The sequence below is a fragment of the Vigna angularis genome, chromosome 8 (genome assembly GCF_016808095.1).
Source record: "Vigna angularis cultivar LongXiaoDou No.4 chromosome 8, ASM1680809v1, whole genome shotgun sequence".
NCBI classification, from domain to species: Eukaryota; Viridiplantae; Streptophyta; class Magnoliopsida; order Fabales; family Fabaceae; genus Vigna; species Vigna angularis.
Genome location: NC_068977.1, coordinates 21,545,752 through 21,573,574, shown reverse-complemented (window position 1 = coordinate 21,573,574; position 27,823 = coordinate 21,545,752). Strand labels below are relative to the sequence as shown.

Genomic DNA, 27,823 nt, shown 5'->3' with positions numbered 1-27,823 from the left:
TACTTATAGTAATTAATTAGGGTACCAATTATTTATACATTTTTGAAACAAGTTTTGGAAAAAAAGATTAAATTTTACTCAAAGACAACTAAATTTGATATATAAATTGTTGCAAACTAGGTTTAATACATGATTTCCACTTATTCACTCAAGAACCTAATTAAAAGTTACAACCATAAAAAAAAAAATATGATACATGATCAAAACTAAAAGATATTATTAAGGAGTCATCTACTCTTCAAAGGCCTTGATCAACACAAGACTCAAACCCTCAAATTCATTAATCTCTACAGTGGATTACATTCATACCAAGCCAATAGGTACATTCATACCAAGCCGATACTTTGGGTGCTACTAGTCTTTGAGCCATCTTTGAAACTTTGCTATTTTCACTTCAGTCACTACAAGTATATAGTCTATCAGCCTATTCAATAACTTCAAGTAAGCAACTCTCCATGATTGCCAAAATAGTAATGGACCCAATAAGCCCCAGAAGCCTATGAAGAACCCTAGCCCCAAGCTCATGTAAAATGCTCCATAGAAAATTGAATTATCATCTTCATCATGCTCTTCTGGCCCTTCAGACTTTATCATTGTCTCATCTCCAGGACATATTTTTTCAAGTGGTTTCCCACAAAGATCAAGATTTCCTTCAAAACTCGAGGCATCAAAGGTTTGCAACTGTCTTCCCCACGGAATTCTTCCACTGAGATGGTTCTTTGATAAGTCTAACATGGCAAGACGATCTATATTAGAAAGAGTAGAAGGAATTTTTCCAGAGAAATTGTTTCGTGATAGATCAAGCGAGTCTAGTAAACTTAAGTTCCCAATCTCCGAAGGAATTTCACCATTCAAATTGTTTCTTGATAAATTCAAAGAAACTAACCCAAGCATGTATGTAATCTCTTTTGGCATTTCACCTGTTAAGTTGTTAGATGAGAGATCAATGCTCTGAAGAATCAATTCGGGACGTGTGAAGCTGCGTTCCATACCTTTCCACATCCACGTTATATGAAACGTATAATAACTAGCACCGAAAAAATTATAAATTTCATAGTAAGTAGTATTGTACCAATGCACACGACTTTCAGTTTCAGCTTTGTCGATGCTCTTTTGAGATAATGCTGTAAAATTGTTTAAGCAAGTTGGAATTCCGTGAGACATCTTATTACTGGAAAGATCCAACAATTGAATACGCTTCAAATAACACAGATGAAGGGGAATATCTCCTGAGAACTGATTCCCTCGCATGATCAAGATTATCAATTGCTGCATGTTTTCTCCAACCCATGATGGTATTGAACCGGACAACATATTGTGACTCACATCCAACATAATTAAATTGTTGCAATTCTTCAAAGAGGAAGGCAATTCGCCCGTTAAATTATTGTTTCGTAAAACCAAAGCTTCCAATTTGACAAGGGTACCCATGGAGATAGGAATCTTCCCTGACAATTGATTGCTGCTTAAATCAAGAAAGAGTAATCCATTTACTGATTTCCAGCAATCGGGAAGTTGCCCCTTTATTTTATTATCTGATAAATCTAAAGTGGCCAAGCTTGTAGTTGTGACATTTACACATACGAAATCTGAGAATTTATTTGCGGAGAGTAACAACTCAGAAGCTTGTAGCAAAAATAATGGAACTTTTCCTTCAAATTTATTTGAATTTAAATTTATAGATGGTCTCAAACGAAGCTTCAATTGCATATTAGGGATTGAACCCATGAGATTATTGTGAGACATATTCAAAGTGCACAGAACTTGCAACTTGTTCCAAAACCATTCTGGTACGAAATCATTCAGCCCATTATCAGATATATCTAATTGGATTAAGGAATTTTGAGTTTGAATCCAACTAGGAAAATTCGGACCTATCTTGCAAGATGCAAGAAACAAATACCTTAATTGAAAAGGAGGAACCCAACCAGAGACAAATTTTAGAGAGAGAGAGTTGTGTGATAAGTATAAGGAAAGTAATTTGGAAAAGTTGGAAAGATGAGATTCAGTGACATCACCCTCTAAAGAATTCCCCTCTAATGATAAAAACTCCAACTCAGATAGTAGTTTGATGCTCTTGGGTATAATGCCACTAATTTGGTTGTAAGATAGGTTGACTACCCGAAATATGTGTCTGCTGCACCATGAAGAATTTTGCACAAAGTTTGGAAATTTTCCATGCAACCTGTTATTTGAGAGGTCTAATCTCTGTAATCTGCACATGTTCCCAAAGAAAGAAGGAACCTTGCCTTGTAGTTTGCTATTGGAGACGTAAAGATTTTCAAGAGAGTTCATCGCTTTTCCAAATTCATCTGGAATAGAACCATCCAACAAGTTATAATCAAGGTAAAGGGTACGAAGATTGGTCGTTATGTTAGAAAGTCGATGAAATATAGAACATGACTTTAACAGGTTATCAGACAGGTCAAGGTAGAGAAGAGAAGACAAAGAATTCATTGTAGAACTAGATGAAACAAGGAAACTACTATCCATAATACTGCATTTTACAAGATGAAGCTCTTGCAGTTTAGAGCTGATATTAAAATTCTCCATAAACATTGATGATGTTAGATTATTATAAGAGAGGTCCAAGATCTTAAGAGATGAAAATTTTGGACATAGAGAAGGTGACAAAGCTATATTATTGTGAGAAAGATAAAGTTCTTGAAGATGAAGGCTAGAGTTTAACAAGAGTGGAAATGTTGACGATGTTAGTATATTAAACGAGAAGTCTAGGATGGTAAGAGAAATGGAATTGTTGGAAGATTGAGAATGGAACAAAGATTGAATATCATTGTCCAGAAGATTACAATCAACTAGTCTAAGCTCTGTTAAGTTTGGAATGATTTTACCGATAGTTTGTAGCCATTGGGGAGAGGATTTAAGACTATGCAAAGAACTCAACTCAAGAACAGTTAAGGAATGGAGAGTAGACAGCCACTGTGCATCCTCAGCATTTATATCAAAATTGCCAACTAGTCGAAGAGCATGCAACAATGGAAGATTCCCTCTGCGAAAAGGGATCCCTTGAGAAAGAGAATCTGAAATATAGTTTTCCATATGCATTCTGTCTAGAAAAGTGTTACTTCCAAGACTGAGATATTGTAGCTTTCTGAGATTCCCAATTTGATATGGAATTTGTCCGGAAAGAAAATATCCTCCAAGATCGAGATACTGTAAGTGTTTGAGATTCCCAATCTGAATAGGAATTTCACCCCAAAGATAATTATCCCCAAGATTTAGATAACGTAGTTGTAAGAGATTTCCAAATGTAGAAGGAATCCTCCCTGAAAAATAAGAATTGGAGAGATCGAGATATCTTAAGTTGGAGAAGGAGCCCATGAACTCTGGGATGTAACGCAGTACAAAATAATTATGGCTGAGATCAAGATGTTGAATATATGTCAAGTGAATCAATAGAGTGAGATTGATTACACTTCTCAAACGCTGTGAACTAAGATTAAGTAGACGTATATGACCTGTTTGATGGTTGCACTGAATGTGTTTCCATTTGCAGCAATCTGTATTATTGTGATGGTTGGTCCAAGTGGACATCATGTCAAAGTCATGTGTGATGCCTTGTTTGAAGCTGAGAAGTGCTTTCCTCTCCCTTTCTATGCACTTTGCTTCACCACTTGAGTTGTTCAATGTCGCACTAATTCCCGAGGCAAGCAAAGAAAGAAGAGCATAAAATGTAATGAGAAAATAAGCATTCATTTTTTTTTCTGATGTCAGATAATCTTAACATAGAAGAGAGTAAACAAGAGTATACTGCGAAAAAGAAAAACTGTGATTCAGTCTTTTCTCTTTCACCTGTGTGTTTATAAAACTCCATGGCATCATTTATATATTCATAATTGTAAGGATCGGCTGCCGCTTTCTAAAACTCGATGATGTGCCTAAATTTCATTTAATTTGGCTTTTTCCTGAATGAGTAGATGATTTAATTTTAGAGTTATCTAATTTTATCTCCTGAATTTTAATCTATGGGTAAGAAAATTAACCACACTAATGTACATAATGAGGAAAAATAAAACTATTTCAGAAAAATCGTAAGTTGTTGTAGCTTACAAAATTAAGCAATTAGACATTTTAAACAATGAAAAATAAAACTAGTTCAAATTAAGATATTGCTCGTTCTGATCGAATCATATATTAGGCACATTTGAATCCATTTTAAGTTTTAGAAAAAATAAGCATCTTGGAAATTTTAAAATAGAAATATTAAGCATTAGATATTTCAAAAGAAGAAAATGAGAGTAGTCCAAAAAATCCTTGAATTGTTACGTTTGAATCCATTTTATGGGTTAGACAAATTAAGCATAGACATTTCAAAAAAAAAAAGAAAATGAGAGTAGTCCAAAATGTCCTTGAATTGTTACCTTTGAATCCATTTTATGGGGTAGAAAAATTAAGCATTACATATTTCAAAAGAAGAAAATGAGAGTAGTCCAAAAAATCCTTGAATTGTTACGTTTGAATCCATTTTATGGGTTAGACAAATTAAGCATAGACATTTCAAAAAAACAAAAAGAAAATGAGAGTAGTCCAAAACGTCCTTGAATTGTTACGTTTGAATCCATTTTATGGGTTAGAAAAATTAAGCATGACACTTTAAAATAAGAAAATGAAATTGGTTCAAAAAACTTGAGGATTGTACAATTCTAATCTATTTTACTGTTGATGAGAAAAAGAAAAAGAATAAAACATTCAAATTATCACACAAATTAAATGAAAACAAAAGGATAAAATAATTTATTTTATCCTTTTGTATTCTAAGCTCATATGATCTTTATTTATATTTGCTTTAGTTTTTTATTCTAAGTTCATACGATCTTTATTTAATATTTTGATTATAATTTATTCTATAAATATTATTTTTGGTGAGATCTAATTGTATTGCTCTTTATATTTATAGTGCTTTAAAACATAGATATGGTTTGCATTTGAAGTTCTCTCTCTCTTTTTCTTTTATATATATATATATATATATATATATATATATATATATATATATATGACTTTTATAAAGGAACTCATGCATATTAGGTTTTGTTTATATAAGCTTAAATTTTTTAAAAGAACACATGCATATTAGATTTTATTTTTATTAGCTTAACATTTTGTGATTGAGCTTATTGTTATCAAAACTAGCATATTAACTCATTAATTCGGACAGTTTAGAAGTTAACTTGAAAGCAACTCGTTTGTTTTGTGTGAAATTAATAAATTCAAATGCAAAATCGACAAACTCGTATGGAATCGTGAGTTTAGAAGCATGTGTAAGACTTCGATCAAACAAAATTTTAAAAACAAAACCTAAGCTTATGATCTCACCATATTAGGACTTTTGTGTTTAATCTTTTTTTCTTAACTTGTCCCACATCATCTTTTTTTCTTCTTTACACTGTCGCACATCACCCTCTCACCCAATGCAGTCCCTCGCACAATGCATCAATATTTTTAGCATTGTCACTCGTAATCTCCGTCAGTCGTCACCATAGGTCGCTTGTAGTAGGTATGCCCTTGTGTTTTTCGTTTGGTTTGGTTTAATGTCTCCATAGGTCCTTATTTTGATCCAAAATATTAAATAAGTCCCCTTTTTTTTTGGCGTATCAATTGGGTCCCTTTTATTGTAAAATTGATTCAATTAAAGGTCTGCCGTTAAATTCAACAAACGGTCGTTTAAGTTTTGATAACGTGGCATGGTCAGTTGAATGAGTTATCACACGTGGCATTAAAATTGAATTTTTTATTAAAAAATTTATATGGAAAGAGGTGAAATCAGCTTGAGAAAAGGGCAGAAGGGCAAATGGGGGAAAACGAAAAGAATTTAAGGACGGTCCTTTTAATTGAGATATGCAACTCAAATTTATCAAGGTTCGTTTGAAGGGGAAAAATCTCGTTCTTTGTTCGATTGGAAGTGCCAAGGTTCGTGGGTGAAGAATCCATAACATACATGATTCGATCCCAAAATAGCACCAAACAGAATTTGATGAATACTGTGATGCAAATTTTTTAATACAGTTGGAAAAGCAGAAGAAGTGAAGAGACAAAGCACGAAGAAGACGACCTAACTGAGGCAGTATTAAGCAACAAGAAGCAGAAGATGAAAGGAGAATACATAAATAAAAAATGAATTAAAAAAAAAGACGTTAAAGTGAAACGCAGGTTAGTTTGTACAACTTTTTATATCCTCTGTGACGTTCTCTCTTCATCGAACCCTCCCGCGGATCCAGCACAGTACGCGGAAGATACCATCGCACACCAAATTTCTCTCTCTCTCTCTCTTTCTCTCTCTCTCTCTCGATGAACAATTTCGATGGTCTCTTAACTAGCGATTTTGGGTTCAAACCCCAAGGAAAATCGGCGCCAATGGCAGCATCTAAAGCTTTGTCCAACAATTCATCTTCTGTCAACTTCGATTTAGGTTCGATGTCCGCTCGACGACGACATTCTTGACAGCGTTCTTGGCCTCAATAGCTCCTCCAAGTTCTCCTACGATGATGTTTTCGCTCCGGCCGCGTTCGATGATCTTCTCGACGGGATAGGTAAATCGAAGCCTTCGGAGAAGGAAGAGCGAGGTGTCGCAGATTTTGATCCACTTGATCCCTGGATTCGGCAGCGAGTGTTTTTTTCAGTTTCCCCTTTCCCTCCCCTCAATCTGATTTCACCTCTCTCCATTCAAATTCTTTAATAAAAAACTCAATTTTAATGCCACTTATGATTACTCATTCAATCGACCATGCCACGTTAGCATCACTTAAACTACTCATTCAATCGACCATGCCACGTTAGCATCATTTAAACGGCCGTTTGTTGAATTTAACGGCAGACCTTTAATTGAATCAATTTTACAATAAAAGGGATCCAATTGATACGCCGAAAAGAAAAGGGACTTATTTAATATTTCGGACCAAAATAAGGACCTATGGAGACATTAAACATTTTCGTTTCTAGTACTGTTTAGCACTATGCACTCGCCTCCTTTATTTGTAAGTGAAAATAATTGCCCCTACCTGTTTGGTTGACCCTTTGAATGGTTTTTAATTTCTAACTATCTCCTTTGTTTTCGCATTTGCCTTGCCTTCTTCATTTTTTATTTCAATTTGGTTTTAGTTGCTGTCCTGTTATTTTTTATTTTTTTTTTATTTATGATGAAAAAGTTAGACCATTATGTCCGATAATGCATTAAATTTAGTAGATACTAATCCAAGTGTATCTTCATGTGTTAAAAATGCTATCAGAAATTGGTGAGACATTAGATGGAAACATGAATTTACTATTAGTGATAATGAGAAAAAAAGTGTTAAATGTAACTATTATTTTAAGATTGTGAACTTGAATTAGGATGTTATTCGTATCATTTCTTTCTCATGAGTTTACGATTTAAATTTATTAGGCTCTCACAAGTTTAGATAAACTAACCTTAATTGAGCTTATAAACCTAATTAAAACTCACGTTTAAATTCATGTTTGCTTCAAATTTGAGACCATTTAAATATATTAGATCATTTGCTAAACTTTAGAGTTTTAATTTTCTCTTCGTATTCTTTTCTTTCTTTTTCTGTCTTCTATGTCCATTTTCTTTTTTTTTTTATAGATTATCTTCTCCTCTATGTTACATTTTGTGTTTTTAAGAACTCATTCTTGAGATTCAATTTGCAGAATTTTTAATATCATACAAGTCTAATTGAGTTTTGCATCAATTGTTGATGATTCCAAACCCCTTAAATTTTCTCTAATTTTAATTGTTCCTTTAGTGATTACAAATTAATTTCTGATTTTAGAAATCAAATTAAGAAGAGATTGAATTTTAATTGATATTTAAAAATGGATTATATTCAACAATATTTTAATTTAATTTGTATAATATGTTAAATTGATTAATTGAATTGATTAATTATTTAAGCTTGTATCTTGATCTTTATAGAATAGTGAATTGATTAAATTCCATTTTATTGCCATTTGTTGTATTTTGATTCAAATAAATTCGGTTTCAATTTCTATTTCGAAATTTTCAATCCATAAACCCAAATTTGTCAAGGATCAATGCTAGAATTAGTATTAGTATGATTTTGTTTCCCATTTTCGTATTGTATTCTTCCACTTAGACCCCTCACAATCAACTTCCACCTGCTCCATCTATTGAGTCTATCTCAATATATCCCGAATGTTATAGCACATCTCATTAATAATTTTATTAGATTTAGTTTATTGTACACAAACCATATTATATCATCCTTTCTTAATTTCTTTAACTATCTCGATTTTAACACAAGTCAAATTATTAAAACTGTATTTTCAATTATTAAACTTTGTTTTTCCTTCAACAATCTTTACCCTATTTTGATAATTTCTCATTTCCATTCGCTCAAATTTCGTTACTACTTTTGTTCATCCTACAGATGTTATATCTAATCTTTACTTAGATGCATCACGTTTCTACGGTTCCTTTTGCAACCATAAAAGTGTATTTCAGTTCTTAATACATAATCAGGAATCGGATTGCTTAAAAAATATATAAATCTAACCTCAAATGATGACAATGATGCGCTTTCAGTATTTGCCACTAGTGCAATGAAGGGAAATGGCACCGGTTAGATTTGCTTATAGGCACCGGTTCTACAACCGAGGCATACGTAGGCGAGGCAATATGTCTTCCCCTTTTGACCTCGGGTCTGAACCGAGGCATATTTAATTGCGATACAACCTCGGTTGCTTCGTACCCGAAGCAGTAAACTTTTTATTTTTTATTTTTATTTTTTTTGCAGGACATACGGCCTCGGTTCCCCCTGAACCGAGGCATAAAGCCACCCTCTACTGCCTCGTTTCGAGACATAACCGAAGCAGTAGACTCGTTTGCAGGACATACTGCCTCGGTTCCCCCAGAACCGAGGCATAAAGCCACCCTCTACTGCCTCGTTTCGAGCCATAACCGAAGTAGTAGACTCGTTTGTAGGACATACTGCCTCGGTTCCCCCAGAACCGAGGCATAAAGCCACCCTCTACTGCCTCGTTTCGAGCCATAACCGAAGCAGTAGACCTCGTTTCTACCTCGGGTATGACCTTAACCGAGGCATATTCCCTTGTTTTTTTTAAAAAAAATGAGGTCTGTTTCTGCTACATTCCCCACTAGAGAAACAGACCTGCATATATATTTACAGCCAGAACAGTCCAGAAAAATTCATAAACGTATATTTTGAATGAAAATTATAATAAAACATAAATGCATTAAATATAATCATAAATCAACTTCTTAGAATCATAAATCAACCAATGTAATCATAAATCAAGTTTGAAGGATAAATGAATGTAATGTACAAAGTTAAACTAATAATAATGTAGAAAAACATAAATCAACTTAGAAACATAAACTTAGAACTTACTATATCCTAATATCTACTAAATACTATTATATAAATGAATTACATATTTAGCCAGTGTTTTCCTCACAAGTTGAAGTGACTTCTCTGGAATTGGAGCAGTCCTATTGAATCTCTGCATAAAACACAATGATTTCAATTAGTGTATATGAAATCTAAACTCTACAGAAAATAAAATTCAAACCTAAATATTACCGTTTCCCATCCAGTAGTGTAATGTGCACGAATAATGGTCATTATCCAAAACATGACGTAGTAACCACATTCATATGACCCCGTTTGTCTATTACACTACAATATATCATCATAATTATAAAATGTTAAATAACATCATTTGAATGGAACCAAATGTAACAAAGTATGGACTAAAATACTAAACCTTAAGGGCAACCCATGCAAGCTTTTTAGCTGTAGCAGTAGATCTCCCAGATAACATCATGTGTGTTGCAAGCGAACTATTAAAAAAAATGGCTTTAGCATACATTTATACAACAAAGAAAGTTGAAACCTTGAGGTTCTTACCAATCTACTATATGTCTAAGAGGGCTGGGCGGAGACTTTTGCAATGAACAAAACCAGACAGCAGTGTTCTCCGGTATGGAGATCACAAGTAGCTGCCAATGACACCTGAAATTGGTAATAACTTCATTGTCATATACTGAAATTAATAAATGAAACTTTAAAGTTAACAAACTTCACTTACCCATGTATATAAGGGAGAAAATATATCTCCTTCCCCATTCCAAAGCAGGTGGTGATGTATGTTTGGATATTATTTAGAATGGACTTTATTATTCAATTAAAGAATTAAATAATTAAATTTATTATTTCAATTTATTATTGTCTCAAGATTAAGTTTGTTTAGATGTTTTCAATTTTCGTGTTAGCTTTTTAGTTGAAGTTAGAGATGTTTACTTTTTAACTCAATTACCATTATAGTTAAGATATTTTGGGTTATGAGTTGAATCTCAAGCATGGACTAACAAATGTATACATTTTTTTCCATTAGAATTCCACTAAACTGGTATCATGTCAAACCATTAGAATTCCACTAAACACCTTTTACAATTTGAGCAAAATCTAAGCTACCAAAGTCATGATTTTCTTCCAATTAACTCGTGCATTGGGACCTTTTCTTGTTTGTCTCGGATCACACACGCATACACACTGTTACAACATACACTTACATCATCGTTTCCTATTCATTCCAACACTCTTACAGCAGATAACAACAGTTTCAGATTGGGAAGCTTATAACGAATCCAAGCAAAAAGCAACAAGCAACAATCAGACATTCCTTTCTTCGTTCAAACGAATATCAATCGCCACAGACAAATTCTATGAAAAGGCTTTTAAAAACTTACCGTGGCAGCAAAGGACAACAGTAAAGGCAGCGGAGCGGCAGCGGACCGGCGGTGGAGCGGCGGTGGAGCGGCGGGAACGATGGCGGAAGCAGCGCTTGGAAAGAACTCCTGTAGTTCGTGCAAGAAATAGCCACCCGACTTAGACAACGCTTCGCCGGAGACAATGGAGGCACGACGGCACGACGGTGGACGCACGGAGAAGACAACAATGGCGCCTTGGTGGTGGAGGCTCGCCCAGAAACGATGGTCGCAACGGAGAAGAGAAAGCACAGGGAGGTGTTGAAGAAGAACCGTAAACCCTTCTGTTTTACGGTAAAAATCAAACCAATACTGCCTCGGTTTTACGAATAACCGAGGCCTAAACAGCTTAAATAAATTTCAAAATGAACTTATAAGCTTCGGGTGGCATCCAAACAGAGGTAGTAGATGCTTTCGGCCTCGGTCCGGGGAAACCCGAAGCAATATATGTGGAAAAAATGAATGACACAGACATTTGTCAGATGAAAAGTCTGAACATGCAGACGTTTACGCCTCGGTTTACTGCTGTAACCGAGGTCAGATCGGCTTTAGGCATCGGTTCTGTGTGGACCCGAGGTGATATCTCCTTCACAAAAGACAGTCAGTCTGACTACGTGCAGAGGGTGGTTAATGGCAGATTGGTTTATGCCTCGGGTGGGTGAGAAACCGAGGTCATAGTCGTTTTCGGCACCGGCTTGTGGGGGAGCTGAGGCGACAGCTCCTTGACGGGACGTTAGTCAATCTGACTGGTTGAGTGACAGAGGGGTTTATGCCACGGGTGGCCTAGTGAACCGAGGTAGTATCTGTTTTAGGCACCAGTTCCCCAACAACCGAAGCATATACGTTCCCTTTAATTACCAAAAAGCCACCGCGTTTTATTATGCTTCGGTTTTTGGAAAACCGAGGCATATTGGGCGCCTTTAAAAGTTGTTTTTTTACTAGTGTGCTCATCTCCAATCTCGTTATTCTTTCTAGTTTTTCCCAAATCATCTTCCTTCCTTCACTAGTACAGTCAGGTGAAATGACAGCGGTTGTATTTCGTTATAGGTATCGGTTCTCGAACCGAGACATATGCAGGCGAGGCAAAAGGTGTACTACTTTTGGCCTCGGGCTTGAACCGAGGCATAAAGGGAGAGGATTTGACATCGGTTCAGTCATAACCAAGGCAGTAAAGTTTTTGGTTTTTTTCTTTTTGTTTTTTTCGAAGGACTATATGCCTCTGGTTAAGGGAACCGAGGTCGTATGTTCCACCCTACTGCTTCAGTTGTAGCTTGAACCGAGGCAGTAGAAGTCTTTTTTTTCTACGCAGTACTTTCTGCCTCTAGTGTGATCATAACCGAGATCATAAGTAGCTTTTCTACCTCGGTTTTGACACTAACCGAGGCATATATCCTTGTTTTTTTTAAAAAAAATGAGGTATGTTTCTGCAACATTCCCAACAGCAGAAATAGACCTGCATATATATTTACAGCCAGAACAGTCGAGAATAATCCAGAAACGTATATTTTGAATGAAAATTATAATAAAACATAAATACATTCAATTGAATCATAAATCAACTTCTTATAAGCATAAATCAATCCAATTATAATCATAAATCAAGTTTGAAGTATAAATCAATGTAATGTACAAAGTTAAACTAATAATAATGTACAAAAGCATCAAACAACTTAGAAACATAAACTTAGAACTTACTATATCCTAATATCTACTATATACTATTATATAAATGAATTACATATTTAGCCAGTGCTTTCCTCACAAGTTGAAGTGACTTCTCTGGAATTGGAGTAGTCCTATTGAATCTCTGCATAAAATACAATGATTTAACTTAGTGTATTTGAAATCTAAACTATAGGGAAAATAAAATTGAAACCTAAATAATACCGTTTCCCATCCACTGGTGTAATGTGCACGAATAATGGTCATCATCCAAAACATGACGTAGTAACCACATTCATATGACCCCGTTTGTATATTACACTACAATATATCATCATAATTATAAAATGTTAACTAACATCAATTGAATGGAACCAAATGTAACAAAGTATGGACTAAAATACTAAACCTTAAGGGCAACCCATGCAAGCTTTTTAGCTGTAGCAGTAGATCTCCCAAATAACATCATATGTGTTTCAAGGGAACTATTAAAAACAATTCCTTTAGCATACATTTATATAAAAAAAAAAGTCAAAACATTGAGATTCTTACCAATCTACTACATGTCTAAGAGGGCTGAGAGGAGACTTCTGCAATGAACAAAACCAGACAGTAGTGCTCTCCGGTATGGAGATCATAAGTAGCTGCCAATGACACCTGAAATTGGTAATAACTTATGAATCATATACCAAAATTAATAAATGAATGTGTTGAAGTTAACAAACTTCACTTACCCATGTATATAAGGGAGAAAATATATCTCCTTCCCCATTCCAAAGCAGGTGGTGATGTATGTTTTGATATCATCAAATTTATTTCTTTCATGAGTCATAGAGGGGTCAATGAGCTCATATACATCGTTGAACCCCTTCTTGTTACTAACATCAAACATATACCTAAAATGAAGAAATAATCTAATATAAGTAAGCTGATAAAATAGAATTATATAAAAAAGTTTTCATAAACTTACATCATCCACAGCTGAATAAGTGTAATATTAATTTCTTCTCTACCCGACGCAAGCTCCGCAACATCTTGATGATGCAAGTACAATGGGATCTGAGCTTCTCTTCCAAATGTAGTACAATCCAGTGTACATTCATCGGCGCATCTGAAATGATTTTAGCAAGCTCGTCTAACGCACCAAGAGGGTCATCCTCAGATAAATGAGTCTTCTTCGGTGTAGGACTTCCATCTTGACCTATCTGTTGTTAAATGCAAAAATGGTTATGTTATAACGTCAATTAGAAGTAAATATTAAAATTGAGAAGTATATAGTACGAGTGTTTACCGGGGGATTAGATACATCACCAACCAAATGTCTAGGCCAGGCGACAAAGGATTTAAATGCTTCTTCCATAGTGAAGAACTCATTTGTAGGCACAGGAAGAACGACATCTACTATGACAACTTCATCCACCGTGACCTTGACCTCATCTTCTGAAAGTTGTACACCATGCACTACAGTGGCTGTCTCATAAACTGTACCACGAGCCACTAGCACGGTCCCAGTATCAGAAAGAATATATAACTGACATGGAAGAGTTTCATCCATGTCGTCCCTTGGAGCACCGGCAGCTGAACAACTTCCTTTACCCCTTCTACCTGTCAAATTAAATGTTAGGTTATGTAAAAAGTAAATTAGTAACCAAAAATAAATAAGTTCACCTGTAGGGGGAACAACATGTTCCGCTACAGGAGATGGCGGAGGACGATTGCCATAATCCTCATAATGCTGCTGGAACTGGCGCGCAACCATTTCAGCAACTTCATCATACAACTCTGCCCGAACCTTCTTTGTGATCTCCTGCGTCATCTCTTTTCTTATGTCCTCCTTCATCTTTTCGTATGAATATGGACACGAGGAAGACCCAAAAAACTGTCGTATGCCTATGCAAGTCCCAGCACCACGCACCCGTCCTGGGTGCTCAGGTCGTCCAATAGCTGTGACAAGAATATCCAGACGACCATCTTGTGTGAATTGACCTTGGGAGCTCTGCTCAACCAAGGAGTCCTGTCACATAACAAAAGTTCAAAATCATTAGAAAGATCTATGTAATATATATAAGAAAATTAATGTAAAAATATAAGAAATGACATCTTACAATTCTTTCAGATATTTCTCTGGCAGACTCGGAAGTGTAGGAGCCCGATGGTCTTATACGGGCTAAGTTCCACTTCTTGTGCCGAGATGGTGGTGAAGGAGGAGGAGGAGGGTCACCATCCTTAGAAAGTTGAAGTCTGCTATCTGACTTCTGCTTCATTATTTTTTCTTCAAGCATCCTATATTCACCACGAGACAGTAGGTGTGGATTTTTATTCTGAGCGCTTATTTCCTGTGCTTTTGACCTTTTTTCCTATGACAAAATGAAACAATTGTCATAGTAGAGAATTATGAATGATGAATTGAATGATTTTACTACACTTACCTGTCACGCCTCGGATGAACGAAGCTCTACAAACTGACGTCATGTTTCTTCGTCAATTGCTGAATATTTGGAACATGGATTTTCATTAACTTTTGGTCCAAATATATATCTAGACGTCAATTTTGTCTTAAACCCTCGAAATCTTTCTACAATTGCAGATAAACACTTATTCCTTAAGCTCTCGACGTTTGGCATATCAAATGTTATCTGCAACAAAGAAAGTAATAACCTTATATCAATACAAATTTATCAATATAATGAATATAGAATTTGGAGCAATATTGCTTAACTTACCAATAGATCTTGCCAGATAAGATTTCGATCAGCCTCAGAAACATGGTCAAAGGATGGAGTAAGTATAGAGATACGATCACGTGCCAATACTCCAAGGTAAGACCTAAATACATCTGCATTTGGGCTAGATGCAACTCCAATGACCACGTCAATAATGACAGGTGTCCTCTCACCTGCATTTCTTCTAAGTATAAGCTGTCGTAACCTCGTTGCTCCTCTCGTCCTTCTAGAAGTGTTGGGGACTTCATCGCCTAACGAATGAGGTGACTCAGCCATATATTTGTCACAATAAATAAGATGAAAGATAAATAAAACACTTATAAAATAACATATATTATTTACCAAAAGCCATATGGATTGGTCAAATATATATTCCCTCATTGTGATCTTCTCGTATTGCTTGTATATCATCAATTAGAGGGTCGTCATCCAAATTTGTTGTCGTTTTAAATGGATGGTTGTCAGCGATATGAAGATTACTTAGATTCTCTTCTTTATCTTCAATTTGCCTTTTTCCTTGGAGAGCAACATACCAATGGTCAGACGCAGGATCTTTGACATAAAAAACCTGACTTGCTTGATATGCCATGATGAACGGTTCGTCTCCATAACCAACCTTTCGAAAATCAACAAGTGTCATACCAGATTCATCTATTCTGACACCACTCTTATTGTCTACCCACTTACATTTGAAGAGTGAAACGGAAAACTTAGTGTAATCAACTTCCCATATCTCTTCAATTCTACCATAATATCTCATGGATCCAACTACAGGATGTTGATCTTTGGATGTGGAAAACTGTAGCGACTCAGCTTCTAGACTGACGCCACTATTTTGTACTGTGCTTTTATCATCCAAAGTCTTTGTATAGAATGTGCAATTATTAATTTCGTAGCCTGTACAACATACAACATCAAACTTCAAGCCATTTGCTAACCACAACAAAGTCTCTGAGGACCATGATTCTTTCGAAACTTCAGATTTGAACCAGGACAAGAATGTTCTGTTATGCTCCATCAACTGCCATTTCTCTTATTGTCGTGGATAGTTGTCCTTTACAACAGTTTTGTGTGCTTCCAAAAATGGGATCACTTCATCTGTGTTGTTTAATATGTACAAATGTGCTTGCATCAATTCTTCACGACTTTTCATCACCACATTCACACCTCGGATGCTTTTACTTGTAGAATATTTATTCAACCATGATGTCCGAGGGACTTCTATCGGATTTGCTTTAGTCATATACTCATGCGCTTGTGCAAAAGGAGTCTCCGCATACAAAGGAGTCTCCGCATCAGTGGACATCGTTTCATACACATGCGCTTGGGCAAAAGCTTCTGCGCCAACATCGCGGATCATGTTCTCTAAGTTGTCTTTTTCTGCTTGATCTTCCATATCCATTGTGGAATCATAAACATTTTCAGTTGTAGAGACAGTTGGAAAGTCTGTTAATTTGCCGTGCCATATCCATGTTGTATAACTTTGTATGAAACCATCACAGATAAGATGTTCCCTAATATCAGTTGCGTTCAACTTCCTCCCATTCAAACAGTTCACACAGGGACATCTGAACCTGACTTCATCATCACTACTTGTACTCGCATTACATTGCGCAAACTCTATAAATTCTTCTAGCCCTCTCTCGTACTCAGTGCTGATGCGTGGTAAATTAATCCACCCTCGATCCGTACGCATGTTTACTGAAATTGTTTACACAATTTCAATAATCTTGAATGATCACTTTGATAGTGTTTGTATTCAAGGTGTGACCCTATCCCATTCAAGAAGATTCACTTTTTTTAGTTTATTAAACATATCAATTTTAAACAACATATCTAAAATTTCACAAAAATTTGTCAGCATTTCGCATTGGTCTTCAGGTTACACGAAATGAAAGTCATTATAAATCACAATCAAATATGCACCCGAAGATCAATACAAAACACAACTGCAAGATTTCATGAAATTTAAGACACGTATATTAAAATTGATATGTATTAATAAACTATGAAAAAGTTATTACTCTTCTTAAACTGTCCAACCGGACAATTCAAGATTCAATACATGTAAATTATTATTACTATCTCCTCTCTATTCATTTGTAAAACATACATTTGTTAAAACAAATCTGGAGATAGTAACTAATTTTTGTATTGAATCTCAAACGGGAAACTAAGGCTAATTCTCAACAAAAGTATATATTCAAACAAACAAATAATTTCATATACAATATATTCAAGCAAACAAATAATTACATGTTAATATTAAAATGAAAATTTTAAGCATAGAAACCTGGGAGAGTGAAAGCCGGTCAACTATCAAAAATGTCCGCGTATAAAACCTCACCACAACAATACAATAGCTACACAAAAACAAACAACACATTAGTTAGTTTCATAGTTTCTAACCTTAAAGTTTATTTCATCACAAAACAAAGCATTTTAATCCAAATATTCCTAGTTCCTATACTCTAATTCAAAATTATACATCAGTTAACATCAACAACCAATTCAATCCTAACAAGTCAAAATTATATAAAACCTATTTCAAAATTATATAAACATAATTCAAAATTATATAAACCTAATTCTAAATTATATAAACATAATTCTAAATTATATAAACCTAATTCTAAATTATATAAACCTAAAAAAAATATAAACCAATTATAAAAAACTTACCTGCACGAGAAAAATGTCCACGGAGGAAGCCGCCACCGATGTGCAGCGAGGGCGTTTCAGCGCAACGTCGTTCAGCAGGGCGTCGTGCAACAGGGGCGAACCAGTGACGGTGTAGCGATGGTGGTTCAATATGGGCGGTGCTACGGGCAGCCAGTGTAGCGGCGACAACAATGGAGCAAACAGAGCACCAACGCGAAAGCAATCCAGGCAGAGGCAATGGAGGGCGGTGCAACAATAGAAAGAAATGGAGCAACAAAGAAAATGAAGCAAAGAAGCAAATGAACTGTGTGCGAGAACGACCTCTGTTTCGCGCTGAGAAGAAGATGAATGCGCTGAGAAGAAGATGAAGTGGTTCTATTTGGCGGAGAAATTTAAACATGTTACTGCCTCGGTTCTCCACCTAACCGAGGCATAAACAACTTACCACCTCGGTCAACAAGGCCACCGTGGCATAAACTTACGAAAAGGCATCGGTCCTCCAAAAAACCAAGGCCCAAACAGTGCACATCAGAGGTTGGAAGTCCAATGTGGTAAGTGGAGCAGATCTTTAGGCTTCGGTTCTTATCAGAACCGAGTTAGTAGCACGCCATCATGCCTCGGTTTTCACCATAACCGAGTTAGTAGCCACTGGCAGGTTTCCCAGGTAGCAGGTGTGGCAGGTGTGGCAGGTTTCGAGCAGACTGTTATGCCTCAGTTTCGCCCAGAACCGAGTTAGTAGCCGCCTTTAGGCATCGGTTTCTAGGCAATCGAGTTAGTATCGCCCATCAGAGGTTGGATGTCCCTTCAATTGTCAGGTGGAGCAGTTTTGGACAGAGTTATATGCCTCGGTTTTACATGGAACCGAGTTAGTAGCGTGGTTTAGACACCGGTTGTGTAGCAACCGAAGCATATACTTGAGCTATATTTACCAATCTGCCACCACACTTTTATACGCTTCGGTTTCGCTTAAACCGAAGCGTATATTGCGCTTTCTAATCCCTTTTTTTTACTAGTGCTTGGAGGAATTTATGTTGATACAGAGCAGTTTGTTGGATCAAAATCATTGTCTCCCCGATAATGAAATCTTTTCTCTCCTGCTTTGTGCTTCAGATCCCTTTCTTTGCAAACATCTTGCCTCTGACAGTGAAGCTCCGATTGTGGTTGTTGGAAACATTTGAGTTTTGATAGGGTTTTTCATTGTTTCCCAATTTAAGAGGTATCTGATCACTATGTGGGCTAAACAAGTGTTCTAAGCCACAACTCTATTTTTTGGTTGGATCCCGATATTTTCACAACCACATTTTGACAACTTTTTGCCAACGCTACGTATCAGCATTTGATTGGCCTATTTGAAGGAATTTATTTAAATAAAAAGCTGACGTCGAAATGGTTTGAGGGTTCAATTTTTCTTGATTTCAAAAGTACCTTTATTTCCTTATCTCTTCATATTGTGCTTCTTTGTTTTTGTTCACCATTCTCTTTCCATTTTCTCATTTTCCTTTTCCTCGCCTCTCGCTGTTTTGCAAAACCCTTGGCATTCTCCAACTTTACGTCGTCTTCGTCGTCCTCCCTCCTGGCTCCTAATTTCCCTCGGCTCCGACGAACCAAAAAGTTTCCTTTCATCTTCAAGATCTGAGCATTTCGGTTGACGTTATAGTGCAGAATGAAATCCTCTAGTGGTTTGAGCAAGGTAAATGGGATTTTGTCTTTTTTTTTATTTGCATTATCGGTTTGGCTATTGAGTTTTAGTTCTTTGGGGTTTTATTTGTTTATTAAAATCTTTTGTTATCGTTTTTGGGTTTTGCGGTTTTCTTATTTTGTTTTCTTTGATGCAGTTGTGCTTTCGTTATTCTTTTTCAACAAAGTATGTTTATACTTTGAAGAGAAGAATAATAGGATAAATGTAAAAAGTACGCCTCGTGCAAAATCCGACATGAACACTGCCTTTTAAGCCCGGGAGGCATGTACAACAACCAACCCAGTGTGCAGAGGTTTGTAAGGGTCAGATCGCGAAAGCGTTACAAGAGCAAGGCGCTTAAACCCCCCCCCCCCCTACACAGGAAATAGAGTGAAACACGAGTGATTTTTGTATCGAATTGTTATAGAAAGGAATACAAAATTGTACATAGATGAACAAATAAGTTTATTGTACCTAATTTTTTTAATGAAATAAAAGATGAAACTTTACTTAAGTTGGTTATTGTTAATGTTAATTGAAGTTTTAATGTTTTTGTTATTGTCATTGTCAAATGTGTTGTTGTTTGGAATGTGAATAAACAAAGTGGCCAATGCGATTGAGTACCATCCATGAATAATGATATCACAAATTTTCATTGCATCTATGGCATGTATAGCCTATTTTGTCTCTAGTAATCGATTACAATGAGCTTGTAAATGATTACACAAACAAAATTGTGGTTTTGTACAAAAACCTGTGTTACAGGAGCCAGCTGTGGCCACACAGGTAGCCAAAGACACTTTACGTTATTTTTTTATATTTCTTCAGTGGATGAGAATTGTTTTTAGTGTTTAAGTGTGACTAGAAGGATGAAATTAAGGTTTGGGCAATCCATTGTGAAGGAAAGACCCAATGTTGATGTCAAGGACAAGTTGGTTCAAGTTCTGAAACAAGTGCAAACAATTTTTTGCCTTGTAATCGATTACAAAGGCCTTGTAAAGGATTACACGAACAAAATTATGGTTCCTCTGCTGCAGGAGCCAGCTGTGGGCACATAAGTAACCAAAGGCAATTTAAGTGGCTAATATGTTGTCAACTTTGACCTTTGCTGGCTATTTTAATGATAATGTTTCCTACCGACCTCAAAATGATGTGATTCTTTTTTATTAGAAACTAGACTCAAAAATTTTCCAATGACTACTAATTTGTAATTTTTGGATATGTGAGTAGGTACAATTTATTCCTTCAAGTTAACGCTTTATATATTTCTGCCAACTCCGACCTTTGTTGGTTGTTTTGCTCTTAACTTTATCCACCAAACTCCAAATGAGTTGATTCTTGTTTTGTTGGAATCTAGACTCAAAGAACTTTCCAATGACTACCAACCCATAATTTTTAGATCACTGTACTAGATGCAGTTAATTTCCTAAAAACAACATTTTTCTAAGCTACCTAAATGAGTTTACTTTCAAGTTATTGTTTCATGTTTCTTATTTTAGATCGGAAAATTACAAATTAGTAGTCATTGCAAAGATTTTTGAGTCTAATTTCTAATAAAAAAAGAATCAATTCATTTGGAGTTCGGTGGAGAAAGTTAAAAGCAAAACAACCAACAAAGGTCTCAGAGGTTGTAGGAATATATAAAACGTTAACTTTAAGGAATTAACTGTACCTACAAAGATGTTCAAAAATTACAAATTAGTAGTCATTGGAAATCTTTTTGAGTCTATTTTCTAATAATAAAAAAATAACATCATTTGAAGGTATGTGGAAAAAGTTATGATTAAAATAGTAAGCAAAGGTCAAAGCCCATATATGTTTCTGAACCAAGGTAGGTGAATTGAAGGACCCAATTGTGGACACATAAGTAGCCAAAGACATTTTGCATAATTTTTTCATATTTCATGAATGGATGAGAGTTCTTTTTAATGTTTAAGTGTGACTAGAGCCTGAAAACTAGGTTTTAGGCAGTCCTTGGTGAAGGAAAGACTCAATGTTGGTGTCATGACGAAGTTAACATGCTGTCAACTTTGACCTTTGCTGGCTATTTTAATGATAACTTTTCCCACCGACCTCCAAATGATGTGATTCTTTTTTATTAGAAACTACACTCAAAAAGATTTCCAATGACTACTGATTTGAAATTTTTGGACATCTGAGTAGGTACAGTTTATTCCTTAAAGTTAACGCTTTATATATTCCTGCCAACTCTGACATTTGCTGGTTGGTTTGCTCATAACTTTCTCCACCAAACTCGAAATGAGTTGATTCTTGTTTTGTTGGAATCTAGACTCAAAGACCTTTCAAATTATGCCTTGGTAATCAAGTTTCGGCCTTTTTGGCCATTTTAATCGATTACAAGGACCCTGTAAACGATTACACAAACAAAAATCTGGTTTTCTACAAACATTGGTGCTACAGGAGCCAACTGTGGGCACATAAATAGCCAAAGACATTTTACGTAATTTTTTCGTATTTCTTGAATGGATGAGAGTTCTTTTTAATGTTTAAGTGTGAGTAGAGCCTGAAAACTGGATTTTGGGCAGTGGAGGAAAGACCCAATGTTGGTGTCATGACCAAGTTAACATGTTATCAACTTTGACCTTTGTTGGCTATTTTAATGATAACTTTTCCCACCGAGCTTAAAATGATGTGATTCTTTTTTTGTTAGAAATTAGACTCAAAAAACTTTCCAATGACTACTAATTTGTAATTTTTGGACATCTGAGTAGGTATAGTTTATTCTTTAAAGTTAATGCTTTATATATTCTTGCCAACTCGGACCTTTGCTAGTTGTTTTGCTCATAACTTTCTCCGAACTCCAAATGAGTTGATTCTTGTTTTGTTGGATTCTAGACTCAAAGACCTTTCAAATTATGCCTTGGTAATCAAATGTAGGCCTTTTTGGCCATTGTAATCGATTACAAGGACCTTGTAAACGATTACACGAATAAAAATATTGTTTTGTACTGGTTTTGTAGGAGCCAGTTGTGGGCACATAAGTAGTCAAAGACATTTTACGTAATTGAATTGAATCTTTTTTTTAGGCACATGTGTGATGTGATTTTTTTTAGGCACCAACACTTAATTAAATTGGATTTTTTTTAGGCACCAACACTCAAGCCTATCAAAGGTCGCTTACAGAATCAATTTTTATACCAAACATCCATAACCAAATAAAAGTTTCAATATATATGGTCGAACAACACTAGTAGAGAATGTATGGTACTAGATCAAAATTGAAATTTTATTCCTATAATATATTATCAGTACATATTACCCAACATTTATAATCATGATCTTTTGTATACAAAAAACATGCACAAGTAGAGAGTGAAAGCAATGCTCCAGACAAAGTGAAAATGATGGAGAGAGACGAAGAAGAGGAAAATGTTGCCAACCCCAAAACAGGAACACATGAAGACAAGATTTCTTTCGATGGATAGGAAGACCCGCGAGAATAAAAACAATTGTCCACAGAAAGTGTAAATGGTGGAGAGAGACGAAGAAGACGGAAATGAAAATGGTGGAAAGAGAGGAAGCCTCAAATGAAATCGCGAAATGAAAGAAAAATCTCAAATACCTTCCAAAAATATGCTCTACAACAAAATGCACCATCTTAATAAAATATTATAAACCAACCAATAAAAAAACATCATGTGTCGTTCTCAAAAAGTTGACAACTTTGAGTTGTCAAAACGTTTGTGTTCTTCGTTTGGTTTCTATTCTTTGGGCACTCCCTCATTGCAGACTCCATTTGTTCTGACTTCAGGTTGTAGGTATACAATATATTTGCAAATAATCATTTCCTTTTAAATTTACTCACATAAATATTTGAATTATTGTGTTTAATGTTTTCTAAATTTTTAATATTTTGTTCTCTCCAAATATAAATTGATCAAATAAGCAAATTCACATTTTTTTGTCAATTTATTTTCCATTTTAATTTTCTTAAAGGAAATTTTTTCCAAAAAAATGAAGATTTTTTATCTTTTATTTTCATATCAACAAACTTGAACATTGTTCTTCCAAATTGATTCCTTCGAAATATTTTATTCAAATATTTATAAATATAATATAACACGGTTGTCAATTTTTTTTTCTTTCCTACAAACATATTTTATCACAAATAAATATCGTAAAACGTTATATCATCATCAAGAAACGTATATCACCACCCTTCACCCTTTTAAAAAAAGAAACAAAAAAAATTTAAAATACTAAAAAACAGAAAAGGAAAAGGAAAAACTAGGGAACAAAAAATCCCAAAATCGAATAAAAAGGCAACTTCAGAAACACATAAAACAACTATATAATAATAAAAACCCATTAACGAAGGTATTTTTTAAGCAATGAGAACTCACCTTATGGAAAGTTAAATGGGAAAATAGGAGAGACAGAACTTTACAACTTTTCACAAATGTTTTCATCTCCACCAACGAAATATTCACCTTCTTAACAAAACACAAATGCAACATTTTTCGATAAAGAACAATGACCATACCAACCAAATAAAATAGGATTTTAGGGACACATTGCTTACCCAAAGTCCACACCTCACAGCGGCACCGTCGACAGCGGAATAATGGCAGCTCTGATGCCATACCTTTCCTCCAGCGCTGCATTGACGAGAGCAGGGAAAATGCAAATGCAAACAAGAAACACGAAAGTTGAGAGTGGAAAATTAATTGCTACCTCTTCAAATTAAAAAGTCTTTTTTTCGCCAATCAGCTGGTACTAGGGATGGCAAAAAAATCTGCATTCACAAATATCCACATATAAAATTCACTATGAATAATTGGTATCCGAGAATATTTACAATTCATGGATATTTTAATATCCGTTTATAGATGGATCGGGTGCGGGTATTATATTACCAGTACCCGCAGATATCTGCTACTCGCAAAAAATAAAAATAAAAATTAAATTTATATTTTATTAAGTTAAATTTAATCAAAATTAACATTAATTTATATTTTATTAGGTTAAATTTAATTAAAATTAAATTTTAACGTATATTAAATTTAATTTTTATTATATTTTATAATTTTTTTTAATTTTATTCAAATTTTATTTTAATAATTTATAAAAATATTCTTCTTTTAATATTTGTGAGTATTCGCTGGTTTTAAAATATCTGCGGATATATTTTAAACGGATATTTGTACGGATAATAGGTCGGGTGAATTTTTTTTGTCAAATCGAATTGTAGGTAAACATTATCCGTATCCAATCTGACCTGTTGTCATCCCTAACTTGTAACCACTTCATAATAAATATATTTTTTTGTTGAAACAAGGGTCGGTTAAACCGTAGCTAACCCATAACAACAGAAACAATTTGTCCACCTCTCATACCGCAACACGACATATAATTTAAATTCCAAAATTTAATATAAATGTGTCACTTGAACTGACGCTTACATATAATTTTTAATATAAAATTTTACTTTAATTTCCGTCTAGAGGAATTAGCAGGGGTCCGAAGATTTTTCTTTTTATATATATTTTATTTCCTCTCCTTTTTGCGTCATTTGAGTGACGGTTTCGTTCTTTAATATTTTTAAATTTTAAATAAAATTTTAAATCCTTAATCTCGTAGACCCTAATATTTAGAATCTATTCCCACACACCTTATTAGAGTTATTAGTAATTTAGCTCAGTCAAAATTTTCATATTCGATTAACAATAACTAATTAGGAAAAAGAAACACTCCATCCATGTCTCCATTTTTCAAAATAAGTAAAAAATGAGAAGAAACTTAAATAATAATACAATTGATGTAATAAAAAGAAGATTAAAAATAATAATTATTATTATTATTATTGTTTCGGGTTGTTCTGAGAATTCAAAGCATTCAAAGCATTCAAAGTTGTTCTGAAGATTGGATGGACTTCCTGATGATCTTTCTTTCATTTAAATTGTGTTGTTCGCTCTCTTTCTTTCTTCTCCAAGCCGTGTGGGAAGGTACCTGCAAAAGGTACTCTGATGCTCAAGTAAGTGACTTTGCATGATTATAGTGATAATATTCAATAAAAAGTGAGTACTCATAATTAGTTAATTGACCTTCGTGTCAAACATATATTTATAAATATTAAAATAAGCTTACCCCTAGGCCTTACTAAGGTTGGTAAAAACACCCGTACCCATGGGTATCCGCGGGTAAAATCTTCTTCGGGTATTTAGTATCCGTAGGTATTTTAATACCCGCTTATTAACGGGTTGGGTTCGGGTACCACACTATTTGTACCTGTGGGTACCCGTTATCCATTTGAAAAATAAAATTAGAAGTCCATGAAAACAGAAGTATAGGAAAAAAAGACCTTAGTCAATGCCTAAATAAGGATAGGGGTCTACTTATGAAGTTCAAGATGCATCCAGAAATGATGAGCCTGAACAGATTCTTTTATTTTAGGTTAAACCCTTTAGTAGCCCCTATTTATGTTGGGTTTTCCACATTAGATCCCCGTTTTATTGGATTCCCCAATTTAGTCCTAAAAAATGAAAATTTGAGTGAATTGAGCCCTTACCGTTAAATTGGTTTAATGGGGTTAAGTTTTTTATGAATTGGAATGTTGACGTGGCAAGTTTTTGAAACGTGGCGTTTTGAGACCTTTGTACGTGTAATTTGACAACATGTTAGATTTTAATAATAGGGATTTCTGAAATGGGATTTAGGGTTCGTTTATATTGAAGTTTAAATTGAAATTAAAATTCGCAGTTTCGTTGCGTAGAGAACCCCCCAACTCGTTCTTGTTCCTTCTTCCTTATGGAACATATCATACACGAAAACCTCGCGCACACCGTCCTTCAGCAACGGTGTTCCCATCCCGAACTTTAAGTGTTTCACTAGGCCCTTCAAGTAAATCTCGGCGTAGCCGAGGTTGGCGTCGAACTCGTTCCCGACAGCGTTAAAGCTAGGCCAGTCGATTTCGATCACGATGAGGGGGATGGTCTCGTAGCCGACGACAGTGAGGATGGTGACAACGACATTGACCATGACGTCGAAGAGGTTGCAGTAGTGAACGCCGGTGGTGAAGTCATCGCAAAAGTTGAAAGGGTATTATTGGAAGAGCGTGATGCCGATGGGGATCTTGGGGTTTAAACGGTAGAGGTTGTAAGGGTAGAGGTTGATTAAGAAGCAGGAATCTATATCCTACAAGAATTAGAGGAGCGGACCGAAGAGTGTGATCCCCAGGGGTTCTTGAAACTATGCGTTTGGGGCAGGTCGGTGTAGAGCTCTACTGAGATGTTGTGCTAGAAGAAATGAACATTTTATTTTCTTGGACGTGGAGACACTATTCAATTTCATAGAAATGTTCAGTTGTCACTATCTTGTTCATTTTGTTTAACAGTTAAATATTTTACTGTTTAGTATGCAGTGAAGAGTCGTTGAATGATAAAGAGAATTGACATTTTGTGTTTAAGGAACCTATGAGTACGTGCTCAGAACTTCTGAACAAAAATACCTTTATTACAGAAAATAGAGGGGCTATCAAATTTCATCATGGAGAAATGCTCACTTCCTTAAAAATAAAGTTACAACTTTTCCCAATTAACGAAGGAACTCACATAGGACTTGGAAAGGTCACTGGGTGATTTGTGCAACATTTTGGCAGATTTTGATATATTTTATGTTTGTCCTAGTCTACATGCAACAGGTATTGATGCTTCGATTATTTTTTCTTTTTAGGATGGACATAATCCTTATTTGAGAGACCATGTAGTTGGGGATGGTGAGGAAGAGCGTTGTGTTAGTGTAGAGGAGGCTCCGGATGATGGAGGGGTCTGCATTTTCCAACTAGAGGGGTCTCGCCTTCAGCTGCCAAAGGCCACCGGAGATGAACTCCACCTCTTGGGAGTGGTGGTTGGAGGAGCCGCTGGGAGCGGAGTAGGTGACATCGATGCAAGGATGCGGGAGGGCGTGAGGGAGGAGGCAGAGAAACCAAAGAGCCACGTTTAAAAAACAGGTCACGTCAACGTCCCAACTCATCAAAAACTTAACCCCGTTAAGTCAATTTAACGAGAGAGACTCAATTGACTCAAATTTTCATTTTTTAAGACTAATTTGGGGAATCTAATAAAACAGGGATCTAATTGGGAAAACCCACATAAATAGGAGCTACTAAAGGGGTTTAACCTTTATTTTATTTTTTTACTTTTTAGTTTATTAATTTATTGATTTGTAAATTAATTTTTAGATACTTTTAAAGTTAAGTAACTGTATTTTAATTATAATTATATTTTAAGCAATTATGTATTTATAATTAAATTAATTTTGTTTTATTTTTAAAGAACAGTTATAGGAGAAAGAAAAGAAGAGGAATTTGAT

At 35.2% G+C, this 27,823-nt stretch overlaps 1 protein-coding gene and 1 pseudogene across 1 annotated transcript; both read right to left on the bottom strand.

Annotated features, from left to right (window-relative positions):
- Positions 1-354: 354 nt before the first annotated feature.
- LOC108344262 (receptor-like protein EIX1) lies at positions 355-3,717 on the bottom strand. The gene has a single exon (XM_017582726.1). It carries the CDS (start codon positions 3,715-3,717, stop codon positions 355-357), a length of 3,363 nt encoding a protein of 1,120 aa, XP_017438215.1.
- A 22,471-nt stretch (positions 3,718-26,188) lies between these two features.
- LOC128193755 (glucan endo-1,3-beta-glucosidase 13-like) lies at positions 26,189-26,803 on the bottom strand (annotated as a pseudogene).
- Between the last annotated feature and the right edge of the window lie 1,020 nt (positions 26,804-27,823).